Here is a 20,577-nt window from a genome sequence, read left to right as displayed (position 1 = left end):
GCTTTGTAAGCAAAATGAAGGAAATGTTTAGGGCAGAGGCTTTTTATTTGACTAATGATAAGGAATTCCAGAAGGTGAAATACTAGCTGAGTTATGAGTAGAAGAGGGGAAGGACGTATTAACCGAAGGCAAGAAACTTGGAAATTATGGTTTCTTAAATTTGACAGTGCCCATCCTTGCTTTTAGGCGTAGGTGGGGGAGAACCCTTCCCAGACATCAAGCTGGGAGATCTATAGGTTAGGAAAGGCAATGGGGGCAGGTAAAGGCGTTTTGCATCCTCCCCTCCATGGAGGCCTCCCCTGGGAAGAGACCCTAGGCCAGCCCCTCCCTGTCCCTCATTCAGGATCCACAAACACCCAGCTGAAGAAGATCCCTCCTCCCATGGGATGGGGGTGTTCCTGTTGCTCCTGGTCTTTCCTATTTCTTCCTTCCCGGGATTCAGTGGGGAGCTGCCTCCATCTGCTCTCTCTGAAGCAACTGCCCAGCTGCGCTTCCAGGATCTTCAGGATCCAGAAGGGATCCGTTCAGGGCTTCTTCCCGATTCTTCCCCTGGTTTCCCCCCCAATCTTCGCTGCACGGAAGACTGCCCTACTTCTCTTTCCACCCTGTCTCGGCCGCGGAGGGGGACCCCAGACTGTTTGGAGAACAGAAGCCCTACCCCTCACCTCTAGCTTCACACTCGCTGTGACCAATCCTGGATGCAGTATTCCAAGTGTGTATGTATGTATGTAATATATACATACATATACACTTGTAATATATAGTATATGTGTATAATATATACAAACTTGCCATCTGTATCCTGATAAACCCTCAGGGCAGTGGCAATTCGCACCTCTTTTTGTGGAAGGTTCCAGAAGTGGGAGGTCCCCACCAAGAAGGCCCTGTGTGGTGGAAACACCCATGGAAAAGGAGCTGCTTTCCAGCTTAAGGAGCAGTTCCCAAACAACTCATCAGAAAGCCAACGTATCTGATTCTGTCAGAGGTTTTCAACTTTGGCAACTTTTAAGATGCGTGGACTTCAATTCCCAGCATGCTTCCTGGGGAACTCTGGGGATTTTAGTCCACATATCTTAAAAGTTATCAAGATTTAAAAAAAAAACACTGGTTTCTATGAAGAGACCCCCCCCTTGCCCCACCTCCCCCACCCAATTCTTTCCAACTAAATGTGGCTATGCTCCAGAAGGGCCTTTCCCAATCTGGTGTTCCGCAGATGTGGAAGTTGAAGTCGCAAACATCTGGAGGACAGCAGCTGGGGCAAGGTGGCCAGAGGGGGTCTCCTGGCTCTCATTGGACTGAGCTGCATAACTCCTGCTTTGCCTTCCGGTTCTTCCTTAAATCCGGTTGCTGCTCTAAAAGCTTCTAATTGTTTTTGTATCTCATAAAGAGAAATATTTCGGACTGCAGAGTAAATAAAATTACATTCTATATACAGGAGCTTAACATTGTGTTCCTTGGGTTGTGGGTCCATAATTGTCTTGCCCCAAGGAGTCTTGCTAGCGTTCACTAAATGGAATCCTCCAGATGTGAGTTAGGCTGGGTTTCTACTCCATGTCTTGCCAGCTGGACTTGATGGGAGTTGTGATCCCACAACTCTGCAGCGTCCAGGAAGGTGAACTGAAGGCCTGTAAAGGTACATTTGATAATGGGTGGAGCTTGTGAACAGCCTAAAGAAGCTTCATATATATTCAAAAATTCAAATATCCTTAAGAGGCCCAAATCAACATTAAGTGTCAAGGGAGGGGTGGGGTAGTAGAGAATAAGAAGGAGGTCTCCTCGGGGTCCTACAAACAGTTTGTAAGTCACTGTGTGAAAACGGGACACCCCGAAGCCCAGCAGTGGCTCAAGTGTTTTTACCCTTGGGAGGGAAGCAGGGACCCAGCATCCCCAGCGCCTCTCTCCGATTCTGGGCAGAAGGGAGGGGAAGGCAGAGGGAGCGGTGGGGGGGGGGGGCTGGGTGGACTCTCCTTTGCCCCCCTCCCCAGTCTGTTCTCTCCTGGGCTCCTGCGCCGCTGGAGTTGGAGATCTTCAGGATCCAGAAGGAATCTAGAAGGGGCTTCTTCCCGTTCCTCCCCCAGGCGCTCCCCCAACCTCGGCTGCAGGGAGGACCCTACCCCGCTTTCCCTTCCCTCCCGTCTCTGCCGCGGAGGGGACCCCGGGAGGGAGGGAGGGAGGGAGAGGGAGGAGGAGAGGGGAGGAGACTGGCAAGAGGCGGGGCTGCAATGCGGAAGCGAAGCTCGAGAGGAGGGCAGAAGCCCCGCCCCCCGCCTCGACCCTCCCACTCGCTGGATTTCCGCTTTCTTCTGCCTGTCTCGCTTCGCCCTGGCAGGATCGGCGCTGGATCCCTCGGGAGAGGCTTCTGGATCCCGTTCCGGACAGGTCTGGCTGCTCCCCCTCCGGCCTGTGGGGCGCCCCTCCCGCCAGGAGAGCTTTTCCCCCCCGCCAGGAGAAAGGTAGCTGCGGATCCGCCTCTTCGGCTTGCCGGGTTTTCCTTGGGGAGATTCGGCTCTGGCGTCGCCTGCAGGGAGCGGATCCCTTCCTTCCCTCCAGGGGGGCAAAGGGGGATCCCTCCCCGGGCTGGATCTGCCCCCTCCTCACCCGGCCAGGGTTCCCCGCGGGGCTCCGGGTGGATCCGGGAAGGCGCTTTTGGGGATTTTGCTTTCAGAAGGTCTCTGTGTGGTCCGTCAGACACGAAGTCTCTGCCTATCCTCGCGTTGCAAAAATGGAGTAAGCGGAGCTTTAAAACACGTATTGAGATTTGTAATGGGGTATTAACGCAACTGACCTCATTGCAATGGGGAGCGGAGGGTTTGGGGGGGGGAAGAAAACAAGTTTAAATTAACTGAATTGAGCTCATGTTGTCTTAGCCCACGTGAGATCCTCATTTTTGTGCTCAGCTTAAAAAGCCAGCAAGGGAACCCTTTCTATGCGAATGTTTACCTGGCTTCTGCTTTAAAAAGCTGTGTGGAATCTCTAAAAAGCAAGATTTACCTTTTTTGGTCCTGAGGAAGTTCAAAAGAAGTTTTGAGGCTAATCTTCTAAAGCAGGTAAAATAGAACAAGCTGATGGCTAGAAGGCTGCCTTACATAATTTTAAATATTTTTCAAGATGCCTATCCGAGGCAGCTCCAGAGACCTGGAATCTTTGTGGCCTTGCAGCCTCCAAAAAGCATAAGAAAGAGCAGCCCTTTTCACACACGCTCTGCCCCATCTGATCTCTCTCATCTTCCATTGAGTTTTTCCTTCTCACAACTCTGCATTGGTCCCTGTTGGATTTCATCTTGCTGCTTTCTTCTATTTTGGCTCATCAGGGTCTTCTTGAATCACGATTCTGTCTCCATTACTTTGTATTGTGAACAAATAATCCTATTTTCTCCTCCCTCTTCCAGGTCATTTACAGATTATATTCAGATTACTGTCGGCATCTGAGCCTTTCTCATTTCTCTTTGCAGGAGACCAGTGAGGATGTGGCCATGAGCTCCACAGAGGAGAAGGAGCGTTCTTGGATCGGGACCCACAGACTTTTGGCCCAGGCTCCATTCTAGAGAATTTGGAAATTGTGGCCCAGCTGAAGAAGCAGCTTTGAAGCTGCATTTCTAAGTTGCAGCAGTGCTGAAGTCCAGTCCTGAGGTCAGTGGCAGATGGCTGAAATGGCCGTGGGCCCCAAGTCTCCACTTAAGACGCAGTCCCAGTATTGTTGTCAATCAGGGCTCCTTCACATCACTGTGCTGGGGTGGCTTAGGCTTCCAGGGGACAGCAGCTTTGCATCCCACTTCAGTAGCCCCCCAACTCATGGGTGGCCTATGCCTGATCTCCAGGATCTCCCCCACCCCTGAAACACCCCAACAGCAATTGTCTGAGCCTCCCTCCACTTAAGAACTCTCAAGGTCACTTCATGATTGCAACCAGGAGTCCGGGATTACGGTTGTGGAGAGAAGTGGTCACCTAACCACTGCTTCACTGAATGACCGAAATTCTAGTCCCAACTGTGGTCATAAGTTGAGGACATCCCTCCTAGAGATGTGGGAGCTCCATCAGCGGATATTTTGTCTCAGGTGTACCCAGGACTCAACCCTGGGCAAAGAGTGGGTCTGGAAGACCTACATGGTCCCTTCCAAGGCTAAGATTTTGTGATTTCTCAAAAGGAAATATCATTCTCCATATCTTTTTCTTTCTAACAGCAGATAAAAGATTGTGACAAAAAAAATTATCTGCAAGCCAATTATTAACAGATAGTAGAAATTCAGCCCAAGGCAGCAAGTGCCAGAAAGCATGGAGCATGGGAAACCTTTGGATCCCCAGTCAGACACAAGCAGCTCTCCAAAAAACCACAAAAAACCCATGAATGCTCAGAATGTGGGAAATCCTTTGCTCGCCGGTCCCTCCTTTTGACCCACAGGAAGGTCCATATGGAAAGTGGATCCAGTCAAGGTTTGGAGGGTGAGAAATCCGTTTTTGGAAAAGGTGCCAAAGATCTCAGAAGCCCCCCCAGATTAAAACCTCATAAATGTGAGGATTGTGATTTATGCTTTGGTCAAAAGTCAAACCTTCTTAGACATCAGAAAACCCACACTGGAGAGAAACCCTATCAATGTCTGGAATGTGGGAAAATTTTCCGTGAAAAAGCCACGCTCAGTGACCACGAGAGAATTCACACAGGAGAGAAACCTTACAAGTGTTGGGAATGTGGGAGGAGCTTTTCTCACAAAGTCTTCGGGTCCATGAGAAGGTTCATGCAGGAATAAAATCTTACAAATGCTTTGAGTGTGGAAAATGTTTCACCCTGAGTATATCTCTTCAGAGTCATGAGAAAACACACAGAGGGGAGTAAAACAAAAAGTGCCTCGAATGTGGGAAATGATTCACCTTGAAATCGAACCTGGTGCGACATCAGAGACTTCACACTAGAGAGAGACCCTATGAATGCCCTGAATGTGGGAGACGATTTATCAATTCTTCTGGACTTCGAGCACACTAGAAGAAGCACCAAGAGGAGAAACCCTATGAATGTCGGGAGTGTGGGAAATGTTTTTTTGCACAAAGTGAGGTTCAGGTTCATGAGAGAATCCACATGGGGAGAAGCCGTACAAATGTGGAGAGTGTGGGAAATGCTTCACCCAAAAACAGCACCTTGGAAGGCATCTAAGAGTTCACACAGAAGCCATAAAATGCCCAGAATGTGGAAAACCTTTTGCTTATAAGGATGTACTTTGGAGACATCAGAAAATTCACACAGGGGAGAAGCCCTATCAATGCAACGAATGTGGAAGATTTTATAGTGCCCCATCAGCCCTTAGAACTCGTGTGAAAATTCACACGGGGAAAAAAAATTCAAATGTTTAGACTGTGGGAAAGCATTTGTTCAGTCAGATTCCCTTATACGTCACAGACGAATCCATACAGGAGAAAAGCCCTATAAATGCTTGGAGTGTGATAAATGTTTTTTTCAGAAAGATACTCTTTTAAAGCATCAGCGAATCCACACTGGAGAAAAAGCATAAAAGTCTGGAGAGTGAAAAATATTTTGCCCAAGCTCCAGCTCTTCGCAGGCACACCAGAAATCACACAGGAGAGTGGCCTCACAAGTGTGAGGCCATTGCACATCACAGCTAAAAATGCATCATTGCATTGCACATCACAGCTAAAAATGCATCATAAAGCCCATAACAGATAAATCTCTTCAATTGTAAAGAATGTGAGAAACTTTTTTTTCCAAAGTCACACCTTACTGTTCACAAGAAACTTTAAGACAATGAGTTATAAGAGTGTGGGGAGTATATATAATGTTTTGCAGTATTCAGGAAGTCTTTGACTTATGACCAAAACTGGGAATGCATTTCTGGTTGTAAGTTGTTACAGTCATAAGTCAAAACACCCACGTGTTTTTGTTATTTTTTTACTTGGCCTTTGTTGCTCAATAAGGAGAACTGAAGATTTAAAAATGAAAAAATGGTGTAGAAGGAAGCTGACTTTGTTCAGCAGGTCAACGGTTCAAATCTCACCGGCTCAAGGTTGACTCAGCCTTCCATCCTTCCACGGTAGGTAAAATGAGGACCCAGATTGTTGGGGGCAATGTAAATATATATATACATTGCTTACTGGTGTACACCGCTTAGAGAGTGCTTGCACTTAAAGCGGTATATAAGTCAAATAAATAAATAAATTGTGTTGTAAGTTTTTTTAACAAAAATTCACATTGTATTTGTCATATATACACCCACATATTATATGTTTACACATTCTTTTATTGTTTCTTTATTGAATCTGCAAATATAATCATTAATAAAATTATTGTTCAAAATAATCAAGAGGACTGTTTTCAGGGCATGTGCTGGGAGTTAAAAAACAACCTCAGGATGGCAGTCAAATTGTCCAATATTGTGCCATCCAAGTCTTGCTTCTTTTTAGCTGTGCATGGGGTGCCTTTTAAAAAAGCTGCCATCTTTATTCTTTTGACTCTCATTCTGACTTCCAGGGTTGAATTGAAAGAGGCAGCTTTTGGATGCGTTGTAGGAAAAAGGTTTTTGTGATTTGGATGGATCCCTGCTCTTAAAGGCAGATCGTTGGTGGCTACCTACATGTGCCTGACGGACTCGTGATTACTTGAACTACATCTTAGGACATATAGGTGACAGGAAGTGTGACTTTCCATTATGTAATCTGTTTGGTATGAATAGTTAATTGATACCAGGTTGTGTTTCACGCAACCCAAAATTCAATCAGTGTGTGAGGCTAGTATGTAGTTAACTTTAAAGTGCTCATAATGGAGGGTCACATAAGCACCACACCAGGGACTGTTACAGACCACTGAGTCCTGAAGATACCAGAGTTAAAAATTTCCAAGAGTTAAAATAAAATATTTACCATCCAGACTTCCAGTTTTGCATCGTGGTGGAACAGATGCAGGAAGATAGGGCTATGCGGGCCCGACTTCGCCCTGCTGGGGGCCCTAAAAATGCCTAAAGTCACCTCAAAGAGGCGGTGAAGAGGAGGGGTACCTTGTTGATTACGAAGAGACGGTCTTTTCCTTCAATCTGAGGAAAACCCTCCAAACTAGCAGGGGAAAGACTGGCTATTTTCCTGTAGCCAGCAATTAGCTGCTGACAACCAAAGAAGAAAAGCACCAATTAGCACTTTGTAAACAGCATGTTTGGATCTGGGTGAGAATATTGATCCCTTCTTTACTATTTTACAACTGATGTCTTGGTTCCGAAAGGAAGCAGCTTTTCAAAGAACTTTGAGGCTTATTCCTCTAAACCAGTGGTAGTCAACCTGGTCCCTACCGCCCACTAGTGGGCGTTCCAGCTTTTTTGGTGGGCGGTAGGGGTTCAATCGAGCTGTTTAAATTTTTGGATCCATTGAGCCCTCTGATCGGCTCACAGAGCTTTCCAGCAGGCGCGGGGTGTTAGCCTCAGCTGTGCGACCCCCCACGGAGCTCTCGGAGGCCAGAGAGCCTTGCTGAAGTGCGCCATCATTGCGAGGCTCCCGTCAACTTTCTCGACGATCCGGATCGCAGCAGAGGCTGCGCAATGAGATAAAACTGCAAGTGCCTCATTTTCGGCTTCGGGGGGGTGGGGGGAATTAAAGGCACAACGAACAACAAGCTTCCTCTTAGAGCCCCTCATGGCTGGGAAAGCCCAGCCGAAATACAAGCGGCCGCTAATTTTGGTGCGGCCGCCATTTTGAGAGCCGCACAGAGCCCTCAGTCATAGAGATTTCAGGCATCTCTGACAAAAACCAGGCTCTCTCTTCATCCTGCTGTGACAGGCACGGATCGGGGACAAACCAGACTCCACTGGGCATTCCCTCAATACCAGGGTAGAGGCCATAAAGGCTTTCTCTTCATTCCTGCTTGCCCAGGACTTAAATTGGACATGGAAAAACGATTTGAAGATATTTTGAAATTGAAGGTGTATGACTGGATGAAAAATCCTTTTACCGCAAATATTGAAGAGGCTGATATAACTTGCCAAGAAGAACTGTTAGAAATTAGATATGATGAAGAAAGTAAACATAAATTTGAAAGTGGTGGATATGAAAACCTATGGCAAAGTAAAAAAAATGCCTGCCTTATATCCAAATATGTGGAAAATGATATTCAGTTTATTGATACCTTTCCCTACCTCATATCTTGTGGAATCAGGCTTTAGTGCTGTTAATCATATTATGACCAAAGAAAGAAACCGCCTGAATATTTCCGAAAGAGGAGACCTTCGTTTGTTCCTTACAAAAATTGAGCCAGATATCCAGTATTTAGTTTCGCAGCATCAGCCTCAGGGATCTCATTAATAATTTAATTAATTAAATGTAATTTCATCAGACTTCCTGTTTCTACAGTGGGGCAAAAAAGTATTTAGTCAGCTACCAATTGTGCAAGTTCTCCCACTTAAAAAGATGAGAGAGGCCTGTAATTGTCATCATAGGTAGACCTCAACTATGAGAGACAAAACGAGAAAACAAATCCAGACAATCACATTGTCTGATTTGGAAAGAATTTATTTGCAAATTATGGTGGAAAATAAGTATGTGGTCACCTGCAAACAAGCAAGATTTCTGGCTCTCACAGACCTGTAACTTCTTCTTTAAGAGGCTCCTCTGTCCTCCACTCATTACCTGTATTAATGGCACCTGTTTGAACTTGTTATCAGTATAAAAGACACCTGTCCACAACCTCAGTCACACTCCAAACTCCACTATGGTGAAGACCAAAGAGCTGTCAAAGGACACCAGAAACAAAATTGTAGACCTGCACCAGGCTGGGAAGACTGAATCTGCAATAGGCAAGCAGCTTGGTGTGAAGAAATCAACTGTGGGAGCAATAATTAGAAAATGGAAGACATACAAGACCACTGATAATCTCCCTCAATCTGAGGCTCCACGCAAGATCTCACCCCGTGGGGTCAACATGATCACAAGAACGGTGAGCAAAAATCCCAGAACCACACAGGGGGACCTAGTGAATGACCTGCAGAGAGCTGGGACCAACGTAACAAAGGCAACCATCAGTAACACACTACGCTGCCAGGGACTCAGATCCTGCAGTGCCAGAAGTGTCCCCCTGCTTAAGCGAGTACATGTCCGGGCCTGTCTGAAGTTTGCTAGAGAGCATTTGGATGATCCAGAAGAGGATTGGGAGAATGTCATATGGTCAGATGAAACCAAAGTAGAACTGTTTGGTAGAAACACAACTCGTCGTTATTATATGCTTTAACTTGCTATAACTCTGCTTTATAAATTTTATAAAGTAAAGTTATTTCCCTACTTTATAAATCACCATTACTGTGGAACCGGTGGGCGGTTAGAAAATTTTACTACTAACAGAGATACAAAAGTGGGCGGTAGGTATAAAAAGGTTGACTACCCCTGCTCTAAAAGAATCTTTTATTATTCTGCATAGCTTCGGCACTAACAAAGTTAAGCCAAAAATTGAATCCTCCCTCCCCCAAACACCTGTAACAAAGCATAACTCACTCCTTCATTTTACAGTCATCAATCACATTCTCCAATTAATGTGAAGTGTGAAGTGCCCCTCCTGTTGCAGCTGGGCTGACCTTGGCCACACTGTGCTCAGACATTGTTATGATTAGCTAGCATATTTTCCCATCCACCAGACTATTACTATCTGCTTTAACTCTAGAAGTGCTATACAGGCTAAATAAAACAGGTTTGCTTCTTCATATATGGCAAGCAAGAACATCCGATGTTAGCAGTCTTGACAACTGAATTTCCTGGGAAAGGCTCCCAAGAAGCTAAAAACCTCCAAATGTGAACAGAAGCGGCATTTTAATTTTATGGGGGACAGAAATATTGAAGTGGAAGTAACAAAGCTACATTTTTGATAAATTTGAGAACTGAGATAATTGTTAAGATTTTCTCTTTGGGAAAAAAAAAAACTCCTGAGGTGAAATATAAGAAATCAATACTTTGTCTTAAGAGTGGGAAATGAACTTTGAATGATATCTAGTGATGGATTTGTGTACAGCACTATCAGTTGCTTCCTGGCTCCTTGGTGACGCCTAGCTTGGGAGAACAGCTGGCAATAAAGGAAAATATTTTGGCATACTTATCAACCTGACCTTAAACTATAAAAACCTACTGAGCTTGAACTTTTAATCTCAAGAGCTAGTGGGAGAGAAGGAAAATTTATCTTTGGACTATGTCTGGCTGGGAGAGACTTTTGAGCTGTTTTCAGGGAGGTGGAACATTTTGAACACTTTGAACATTGTGGATTACAGCCTTGCCTGACTGATAATTTTTGGATACCTGAGACAAAGGATCACTATAAAATATTGCTTTCAGGAGTGGACCTATACTCTGGAACCTATTAGATTATAAAGACTACACATAAAGACCAGAAAAGTAGATGAAACTTTGATCTACTGCTACTGAGACAGGTGATATGAGAGGATCTCCAGGAACGATGCCTCAGGAAAAAACAAACACCTTTCAGAAGGAAATATACCCTATGCTACAACTAATTCACCAAACAATTGTTGTATACAAAGAAGACATAAAAAGAAACCATAGTGAGACTAAAAACAATTTAGATAATATAAATGAGAAAATCTCCAAATTAAATTTAGAAAGCGCCAGACAATGACTACAGACTATGAACAAACAAACCAGAAATCAGAAGATGAAGCAGAGGAAATGGAAGTAGAGATAGAAGAGATAAAAGAAGGGAAATATAAACGACCATATATAAACAAAATACTGCAAGACTTAGCCATAGGAATGAAAATGTAAAAGACCCTTTATCCCTTAGGTCTGCAAAATACATCTGATAGCAAGGAAGAAGATTTTTAAAAATGGAATATAGAGCTGTTAGGGGAAATGTCACAACTTGGGAGACAAGGAATGAAAAGAGAAACGGGGGGTGGGAAGGAAACTGGGAGTTGCTTAAGGAATTTAAATGGGCGGAATTCTCCCCCAAAGTATCCTACATAAATTGTCTTCCTAATGCCAAGCAAATTTCACAAAAATAGAAAGAAAATTCCTTGGCGATTTAATTGTCCTGACGTGGAAAGCTATTTGACAAAGAAAGAAAGAAAGAAAGAAAGAAAGAAAGAAAGAAAGAAAGAAAGAAAGAAAGAAAGAAAGAAAGAAAGAAAGAGTTTGATTTAAAAAACAAGATTTGACCTTTTAGAGGGGGCATTATATGTTTAAATACTTGTTTGAATAAGATTAAAAGAACAGATGACCCTTAGATACAGTTAGACTTTTATAATGAAAGATATGATTTAGAATTAAAATAGCATTTTTTCTTTTTTTTTTTGATATGGGAAATATGAAAATAAGAGGATTGGTATGAACAAAACGTTTAGCTATATAAATGTAATTAACATTGAGAAAATCATAACTGACAACGATTTCCAATATTGAGGGGAAATCAAACCTTAACAAGAGCAAGAAAAATGGGATGTTGATTTATGAATTGATATTATTGTTATTTGTATGACAGTATAATATGATGAAGATGTTTATATCTAACTTCGTATTCAGCAATAGTACTAAAAATTGCAACTGTGTAATGAGGGGAAAATATGGGGGAAGAAAGGAGGATCAGGGAAAAAACATTGGATGTTAAATATATGAACCCAGACAACACGTTTACTAAGCACTAAAGACTGTCATTCTTAAAAATCAATAAAACATTTTTAAAAAATTAAAAAAAAATAAAATATTTACTACCCAGATAAGAGGGAACACCAATAAAGTCTTTTTAGCAGCTACCAAAAAAAGGCAGCTATAGATTGCTGGGACTTTGAAGTGTCCCTAAGTGGTTGGTTCCCACCGTGGGAGATGAAACACAGGCGAGAGGTCCACAGCAGAGAAGCTGCCTTTATTGACTGATAGTCAAAGCCCTTTCCCAGCCTCCTCCCTGAGGGTTGAATAGGAAGGTCATGGAATGGATGAAGGCTGCAGAAAGCCAAAGATCCCTTCTTTGATTCACAGCCATAGTCCAGCCCAGGAATGGATGAGGTTCCCTCTCAACTGATGCTGGGATGAGAAGCTTGATGCACTGAGACAACAAGGGGCTCTTTGGCCAGAGCTGGTGTAGGGACCTTGGTGTCCTCTGTTGTGGTGGTTATTAACAACAGCAATAGCACTTAGACTTAGACACATTGTTTTTTTTACGGCACTCTCTGAGCCGTTTACAGAAGATGTCAGCATCTTGCCAATGATTTTGAGATTTTCTATGTTTCTCGATAGGAAATACTGTTCTCATCTTTTTGTTTGTTTGTTTGTTTCATCAGCAGGAAAACAACTGAGACCAATGATTTACCTGCAAAACAGCCATCAGCCCATAGTAGAAAATCGGCACAAGGCAGCAGCCGCCAGAAAACATGGAGCTTGGGAAACTCTTTGATCCCCCGTCAGACACAAGCATCACTTCAGAAAACCAAACCAAAAAAACACACTCAGAGCGTGGGAAATCTTTTGCTTGCCAGTCCCTCCTTTTGACCCACAGGAAGGTCCATGTGGAAAGTGGATCCAGTCAAGCTTTGGAGGATGAGAAATCCTTCTCTGGAAAAGGTGCCATAGGTCTGAAAAGCCCTCCCAAATTAAAACCCCATAAATGTCTGGAATGCGACATATGCTTTGGTCAAAAGGCACACCTTCTTACACATCAGAAAATCCACACTGGAGAGAAAGAATATCAATGTCTGGAATGTGGGATTTTTTTCCGTGAGAAATCCACCCTCAGAAACCACGAGAGGATTCACACAGGGGAGAAACCTTACAAGTGTTGGCAATGTGGGAAGAGCTTTCCTCAGAATGCAAGTCTTTGGGCCCATGAGAAGATTCATGCAGGAATAAAATCTTACAAATGCTTTGAGTGTGGAAAATGCTTCAGCCTGAGTTCAACTCTTCGGAATCATGAAAAAACACACAGAGGGGAGAAAAATGTAAAGTGCCTCGAATGTGGGAAACGTTTTTCCAGTAAATCACACCTGGTACGACATCAGAGACTTCACACTGGAGACAGACCCTTTGAATGCCCAGAATGTGAGAGACGATTTATGTATTCTTCTGAGCTTCAGAGACACCAGGAATGGCACAAAGGAGAGCTACCCTATAAATGTATGGAATGTGGGAAAAGTTTTATTTCGCCAACCCATCTTCAGGTTCATCACAGATTCCACACAGGGGAGAAGCCATTCAAATGTGGGGAGTGTGGGAAATGCTTTTCCCAAAAACAACACCTTGTAAAACATCAGAGACTCCACACAGGAGAGAAGCCACACAGATGCCTAGAATGTGGGAAATGTTTTGGACAGAAGGGAGGCCTTTGGGCACATCATAAAACCCACACAGGGGAGAAGCCACATCAATGCAACGAATGTGGAAGATTTTATAGTACCCCATCAGCCCTTAGAAGTCATGTGAAAATTCACACAGGGGAAAAAACCTACAAATGTTTAGACTGTGGGAGAGCATTTGCTCAATCATGTTCCCTTAGAAGTCACAGCCGAATCCATACAGGAGAGAAGCCCTATAAATGCTCAGAGTGCGATAAATGTTTTTCTCAAAAAAATACTCTTTTGAAACATCAGCGAATCCACACTGGAGAAAAACCATATAAATGCCTGGAGTGTGGGAAATGTTTTGCCCAACCGTCATCATTTCACAGGCACAACAGAAGTCATGCAGGGAAGAGGCCTTACAAGTGTGCAGAGTGTGAGAAAATTTTTCATTGTAAATCACAGATAAAAATACATCAGAAAGTCCATAGCAGAGATAAATCTCTTCAGTCGTGAGCAATATGGGAAAAAACTTTTTCAAAAGTCACACCTTGCAATTTGCCAGGAATTTTACACAGTGACAGAAGGGAAAAACCTATGGCTTCCGGTTTGTGATTGCGGTGCCGCTGTGCATGCGAAGAGGCTGCTCTCTCCTCCGTCTGTTTTTTCTCTGCCGGAAGACCCTGTAAAGGGTTGAAAGTCGCCCTGGAGGGGTGACCACTGCTGAGATGGACCCTCGAGTGACTGCAGAAAGGCGGCAGCCCTTCCGCTGGATCTGAGGCAGCTCCTTTGGACTGACAAAGAAAGGATCAGCCATTAACATGGCCGATCACCAAGCCATTCCTGCCGAAAGCCCAAAGCACTACTAAGCACGATGAAAGCAAGCTGGAGGAGTTGGGTGAGACCTTATCTTATTTTTCCTGCTTCCCAACTATTTTCTTGTAAAAGCCTTTTGAAATACACCTTTCCCCCTGCTCAATTCTGCAGCTCCTACCTATTTTGGGAATATAAAGCTAAAGAGAGAGAGAGAGAGAGAGAGAGAGAGAGAGAGAACAACTAGATTAAATGTCCAAATATTTGGACTTGTAATTTTTGGATACCTGGGCTCCCAAAAAGTTCTTTACTCTTACAGAAATTTATTATTTTATTTTTTGATGAGCTGAAAAAAAAAAGGAATATTACTCTCTTCTTTCTTTGAACCGATAAAAGCTTAACTTTGAACCGATAAAAGCTTAACTTAACTTTGAACTAGAAATTCAGGTTAATGAGGGCAGATATGATATTGTTGCCATTACGAAAACATGGTGGGATGAAACCCACAAATGGAACACACAGCTAGAGGGATTTAAATTATTTAAAAGAAACAGACCAAATAAAAGGGAGGCGGAGTTGCTCTATATGTAAGAAATAACTACATCTCTACAGAAATAGAGCACAACAATAATGAAAACTGTCTTGAACGCATTTGGGTCAATATAAAAGGGGAGGGGAATGACATTACCATAGGTGTATACTACAGGCCACCCAACCAAACAGAGGAAATAGATGAACTTTTTGCTAGTCAGCTAACTAAAGTATGTATGAAGCACATCATAATAGTAATGGGGGACTTTAACTACCTTGACATCAACTGGGAGACACTCTGCACCAAGTGGAAGATCAAACAGATTCCTTGCAAACCTAGCAGACAATTTTGTCTCCCAAAAAGTAGAGAAGGGAACTAGAGGATTAGCCATTTTGGAACTAATTCTCACTAACAGAGATGAAATGATAGAAGGTGTTGAAGCCACAGGAACCTTGGGAGGAAGTGATCATACAATATTGGAATTCAACATTAGGGAAGCACAAGCAATAGAACACAGTCAAAATTAGAATCCTAGTTCCTAGAGAAGAAATTTTTGATGATGTAAATTGACATATGTATGGATAAGTTTGTTATTGGACTATGTGTTACCTAACCACCTTGTTGTTTCCTTAATACCCAAAGTTTTGTAAAAATGGAAAATTAATAAAACTTGTTTAAAAAAGAAAAAAGAAGGGAAAAACCTACCATGTTTAGCGTGGGAAAAATGTTTTTCCTAGTCAACTAACATCAATTCCATCACAGAGCACACAGTAAAACAAAAGGGCGTAAACGTTGGGAGTGTGAGAATGTTTTGTTCGCAAAGCGACATGAGTAACTGACCAGAATGATTACACGAAAAAGTCCTAACTGTGGAGAGAATATGTAATGTTTTGCAGAGTACAGATAGTCCTCAACTTATGACCACAATTGGGAATGGATTTCTGGTCATAAATTGTTACCGTCGTAATTCAAGGCACCCAGATATTTTTGTTAATTCTTATTCAGCCTTTGTTGATCAGTGAAGAGAACTAAAGGTTTGGAGAGAACAGGGAAAGGGGTGGAACGAAGATGCATCCGGTTGTTTATTTTAGTGATAAAGTGTTGATGTTGAATATATTCCAGCTGAGGATGAAAAGGGAAAATTTCTTTTTCTTGCTCTCCTTTTTGGAGGGATTTATTTTCTTTTTTTCACATTGTCTTTTTTCATATGTATATGCACACACGGTATATTCACGGTATATTCACTGATATGCTGTACATATTGGATTAAGTTTGTTTGATCTGTGAATATAATCCTTAATAAAATGATTGTTGAAATAATCAAGAGGACTATTTTCAGGGTACAGACTGGGGCGGGGATTAAACAAGTCAAGATGGTAGTGTAGGAAGGCCCCCCCTTCCCCAAATTAAAATATTCTTTATTCTTAATATTAAAAAGAGGCAGAATATTATATTTCCCCAAAAGGAGAAATGGAGAAAAATCTTAATAAAGGCAGAAAGCAGCCCCAGTCTTTCTTAATAGCCTCAAGCAGAATCCTCAAGTTTTAGAAATGGATATTTTGTACCTATTGAAGGAAATAAAAGTTATTCTTTTAATAATTGTAGAAATGTAATGCCATTATATGAAACTGTCTCTTTAGTACAAATGTAACACTGTAACACAAATGTAACAATGCAATGCCAATATATGACCAAATGTTTACTATTTCCTGCCTAAAAATCCTCCAGACACAGGAACTTACACTTTGAGTAGAAATCCTACTATCGAAGAAAGGGATTTTGACCCAAGGTGAGAATTCCAAATAAACAAGATAACAGCAGATGGACGGAAGGGGCCAGGTTAACAAAGTACAACTTCAGAATACATCTATAAAGATGAAAGAGCTGCTTAGAGGTGACATGCATTTTAGGGGTATAAAATGCAAAACTTGAAACCAGGCCAGCGTGCTCCTGGAATCCAATCCATAGGGAAGGATCCAGGGGGCTGCGTTTGCAAACGCTCCTCTCTTCTATTCTTTCTCTTTTCTCTTTTATTCTGTTTATGTTATTCTCCAATAAACTTTTGTTTTGTTAACCAGACTTGTCTTTGTATTGTGAGTATCAAAATTTGGGTTTTTTACATCTCACACTATTACGAAATATAGGGCCAATCTATTGATAAATAAAACACCTTCAGCCCCCCCCCCCCACAGCGGATGGGATGAAGAATTTGCAGCCCCCCCCCCAAATCCAAAGACAGGACTTTTTAGGCACAATAGGGATCACTGAACACCCTCTTCTGACTAGCAAAAGACACAAAAGCCCACTTCATTGCACAACCCGGAAACATTTCCACTTCGAAGTCTCAGAGCCCCATAAGGAGCCACTCACTCGCCCAGCCATTTGCTCAGCCACCTTAAAAACATGCTGCTGTCCCTGAAGTTTCTGGCAACAAAATAAAGAGACCTCCTTTCAAAAATGGAGCATGCCTTCAGCTCATTTCTACAGCGTCCCTCCTGGCTTGGAACAGGACCTGATTTTTTCTGTAGTCAAATTGTGCCATACTGTGCAGTCAGAATGTAAGACGCTAAGAAAAAGACTCAGGCATGTCTTGAGCAGAGATTTGAAGCTGCTGCAGAGCTGCTTGTCACAGCTTGAGAGTCTCTGTGTGTTTATTGGTTTTTATATACTTTTTACATGCATAGGCTTTACCATTAAATGCTGACATTTTACATTCATAAGTTTAACCATTAGATCAGTGGTTCTCAACCTTTTTAATGCCGCGACCCCCCAACCGGTCATAAGTCGAGGACTACTCAACCAGTCGTAAGTCGAGGACTACTCAACTGGTGCAGCACCGTTTGCAGAATGGGACTTTTGACGGGCTCAGTTGCAAAAAAATGGAGTAAATGGAGCTTTAAAAAAACATTCATTGAGGTCTGTCGTATGCTATTAACACCTTCTGTCCTCATTGCAACGGGGATGGGAGGTTTTGGGGGGAAAGAAAACACGTTTAAATTAGTTTAATTGAGCTCACGTCTTAACCCACAAAAGGGATCCTCTTTCTTTGTGCTCTGTCTAAAGGGGGGGGGAAATAAAATCCTTTGTTTTGATGCTAATCTGTATTTTGCTTCCGTTTTAAAAAGATGGGTAGAATTTCTAAATCTTATGTTTTCCTTGTTTTCCCCTTAAGAAGCTCTGATGTGCCCGCCCCCTTCTTGGTGGATGTTTTACAAAGGATGTTTTGAGGCTGATCTTGTGAGCAGGTTAAAAAAAAAAACAAGCTGAAGTGGGCAGGAGAGGCTGGCATAGGTCATGGTTGAGTTGAGGGGGGTCCTGAAAAAGCTTGGAGGTGCTTTGGGACACCTTGATTGAAAACATGTATGCATCATACGTCTTGGAGAATGGCACAAGGCTGCTAAGGCCTCCGGTCCGAGGCTTGAGGCCGCATTTCTAAGTGGCAACGGAGACACTGGGCTGAAGTCCAATTCTGGGGTCAGTGGCAGATGGCTGAAGGCTCCAGGCCTCCACTTTGGCCCAGCCCAGCATTGCTGTCCATCAGGGCTGTTATTGCATGGCCAGGCTGAGACAGCTCAGGTTTTCAGTAGGGCGGCAGCTTTACATCCCACTTCAGCACCCCCCAACTCATGGGTGACCTGTGCCTGATCCCCAGGACCAATCCCACTCCTGCGGTATCCCCACAACCATGGTCTAAGCCAGAGGTAGGCAACCTTGGCTCTTTTATGACTCGGGGACTTCAACTCCCAGAATTCCTGAGCCAGCCATGCTGAGGGGAAAGGGAGAGGTTTCCAAGCTGAGCCAGGCTGGCTCAGGAATTCTGGGAGTTGAAGTCCACGAGTCATAAAGCGGCCTAGGCCTAGGCCAGGGGTAGGCAACCTTGGTTCTTTTATGACTCGTGGACTTATGCTTTGGTCAAAAATCACACCTTCTTACACATCAGAAAATCCACACTGGAGAGAAACCCTATGAATGTGAGGAGTGTGGGAAATTTTTTCGTCGAAAAGCCCATCTCAGACACCACGAGAAGATTCACACAGGGGAGAAACCTTACACGTGTTGGGAATGTGGGAAGAGCTTTTCTCGGAATTCATGTCTTTGCGCCCATGAGAAGATTCATGGAGGAATAAAACCTTACAAATGCTTTGAGTGTGGAAAATATTTCACCCTGAGAACATATCTTCACAATCATCAGAAAACACACAGAGGGGAGAAAAATGAAAAGTGCCTCGATTGTGGAAAATGTTTTAACTTGAAATCAAATCTGGTGCGACATCAGAGAATTCACACTGGATAAAAACCCTATGAATGCCCAGCATGCACAAGAAGATTTGTAAATTCTTCTGAAGTTTGGACACACCAGAAGAGGCACAAAGGGGAGAAACCCTATCAATGTGAGGAGTGTGGGAAAAGTTTTCTTACTCGAACAGAGATTCAGAATCATGAGAGAATCCACACAGGGGAGAAGCCATTCAAATGTGGGGAATGTGGGAAATGCTTTTCCCAAAAACCCAACCTTGGAAGGCACCAGAGGCTCCACACGGGAGAGAAGCCACACAGATGCCTAGAATGTGGAAAAGCTTTTGCTGAAAATGGAAACCTTTTGAGACATCATAAAATCCACACAGGGAAGAAGCCATATCAATGCATCGAGTGCGGACAATTTTATCGTAGCACATCAGAACTTAGAAATCATATAAAAGTTCACACAGGGGAAAAGAATTTCAAGTGTTTAGACTGTGGGAGAACATTTGCTCATTTATTTTCCCTTAGAAGTCACAGCCAAATCCATACAGGAGAGAAACCTCACAAATGCTCGGAATGTGATAAATGTTTTTCCCGTAAATATAATCTGTTGATGCATCAGACAACCCACACTGGAAAAAAACCATATAAGTGTCTGAAGTGTGGGAAATGTTTTTCCCAACGTTCAGGACTTCACAAGCATACCAGAATTCACACAAGGTAGTGGCCTTATAAATGTGCAGAGTATGAGAAAACTTCATTGTAAATCAGAGATAAAAATGCACCAGAATGTCCATAGCAGAGATAAACCCTTTCAGTTGTGAAGAATGAGAGTAATATTTTTTTCCAAAAGTCACATCTTAGTGTTCACCAGGAACGTCACACAGTGACAGAAGAGAAATCATGCAATTGTTTCATGTGGGGAAAATGTTTTTCCTGGTCACATTGCGTTAAATACAATCAGAGTACACAGTCAAGCAAAAGCGCATAAATGCGGAGAGTGCAAAAACGTTTGGCTCACAAAGCAGCATCGTTAGTAACTTACCAGAGAGATTACACAAGAGAAAAGAGGTTACAAGTGTTGAGGGAGTGTACATTATGTTTTGCAGAGCACAACCAGTACTCAACTTATGACTGCAATTGGGAACAGATTCCTGGTCATAGGTTTACCCAATCATACGCTGTGTCACCCATATGACCGGATCTGATTTTATGACATTTTTTGTAATAAGCAGTCCTAAGTAGAAAGCCATTCTTCCAAATTTGCATTTTCTGCAAAAAAATGACCCAAAAATGCAGATTGTGATCTGATGGCTGCAAGATCATGGAACTGGATGCAAAAGCCAGCCGGTTGCCAAGTGCTCATAATGTGTTCAGGTGACTTGGGGGTGGGGGGAAGATATTTTACAATGGCTTATGGGCCATACATGTTTACCGTAATTTTGAACCGTTAAGTGATTTTATAAGTTGACTACCTGTAAGGACTACCTTGATAAACCCTAAAGTATTCACAAAAGGGGGTCATTGTTGAAATGCTTGGAATAGTGCAAAATATTGACCTCACTGAGACTTCTGGAGGCCCCAAAGAATCCTCAAGAAAAATAAATTGTATGTTTGGTATGGGAAATATTTTTCTGGAGTGTCTACCTGGGTCTGCCCTGAAGAGAAACCCTCCAGGTGCTCGGACTATTGGACACTCTTTCTGGGTGAAAAACCACATCAGAGCTTGGTGTGTGGAAAATCT

General features: G+C 43.0%; 2 protein-coding genes across 2 annotated transcripts; both read left to right on the top strand.

The window, feature by feature from the left end:
- Positions 1-2,281: 2,281 nt before the first annotated feature.
- On the top strand, positions 2,282-18,885 carry LOC120298464 (zinc finger protein OZF-like). Its single transcript, XM_039322239.1, has 4 exons — positions 2,282-2,453; positions 3,452-3,629; positions 12,260-13,614; positions 18,504-18,885. The coding sequence occupies exons 3-4, from the start codon at positions 12,347-12,349 to the stop codon at positions 18,883-18,885; spliced, it is 1,650 nt and encodes a 549-aa protein (XP_039178173.1). The 5' UTR covers positions 2,282-2,453; positions 3,452-3,629; positions 12,260-12,346.
- Positions 18,886-18,905: 20 nt separating this feature from the next.
- On the top strand, positions 18,906-19,557 carry LOC120298463 (gastrula zinc finger protein XlCGF8.2DB-like). Its single transcript, XM_039322237.1, has 2 exons — positions 18,906-18,921; positions 18,965-19,557. The coding sequence occupies exons 1-2, from the start codon at positions 18,906-18,908 to the stop codon at positions 19,555-19,557; spliced, it is 609 nt and encodes a 202-aa protein (XP_039178171.1).
- The last annotated feature ends 1,020 nt before the right edge of the window (positions 19,558-20,577 follow it).

Source organism: Crotalus tigris, unplaced genomic scaffold (genome assembly GCF_016545835.1).
Source record: "Crotalus tigris isolate CLP2741 ecotype Arizona unplaced genomic scaffold, ASM1654583v1 scf7180000023903.560294, whole genome shotgun sequence".
Lineage (NCBI taxonomy): Eukaryota > Metazoa > Chordata > Lepidosauria > Squamata > Viperidae > Crotalus > Crotalus tigris.
This window is presented reverse-complemented; position numbering and strand designations above follow the sequence as displayed.

What these genes read in the sequence shown, in the direction of transcription:
- LOC120298464 (XM_039322239.1), top strand. Translation starts at nt 12,347, where the DNA reads ATGGAGCTTGGGAAACTCTTTGATCCCCCGTCAGACACAAGCATCACT. An exon ending in GAGTGTGGGAAATGTTTTGC is followed by an intron (nt 13,615 to 18,503) that starts CCAACCGTCATC and finishes CTTATGCTTTGG; the next exon opens with TCAAAAATCACACCTTCTTA.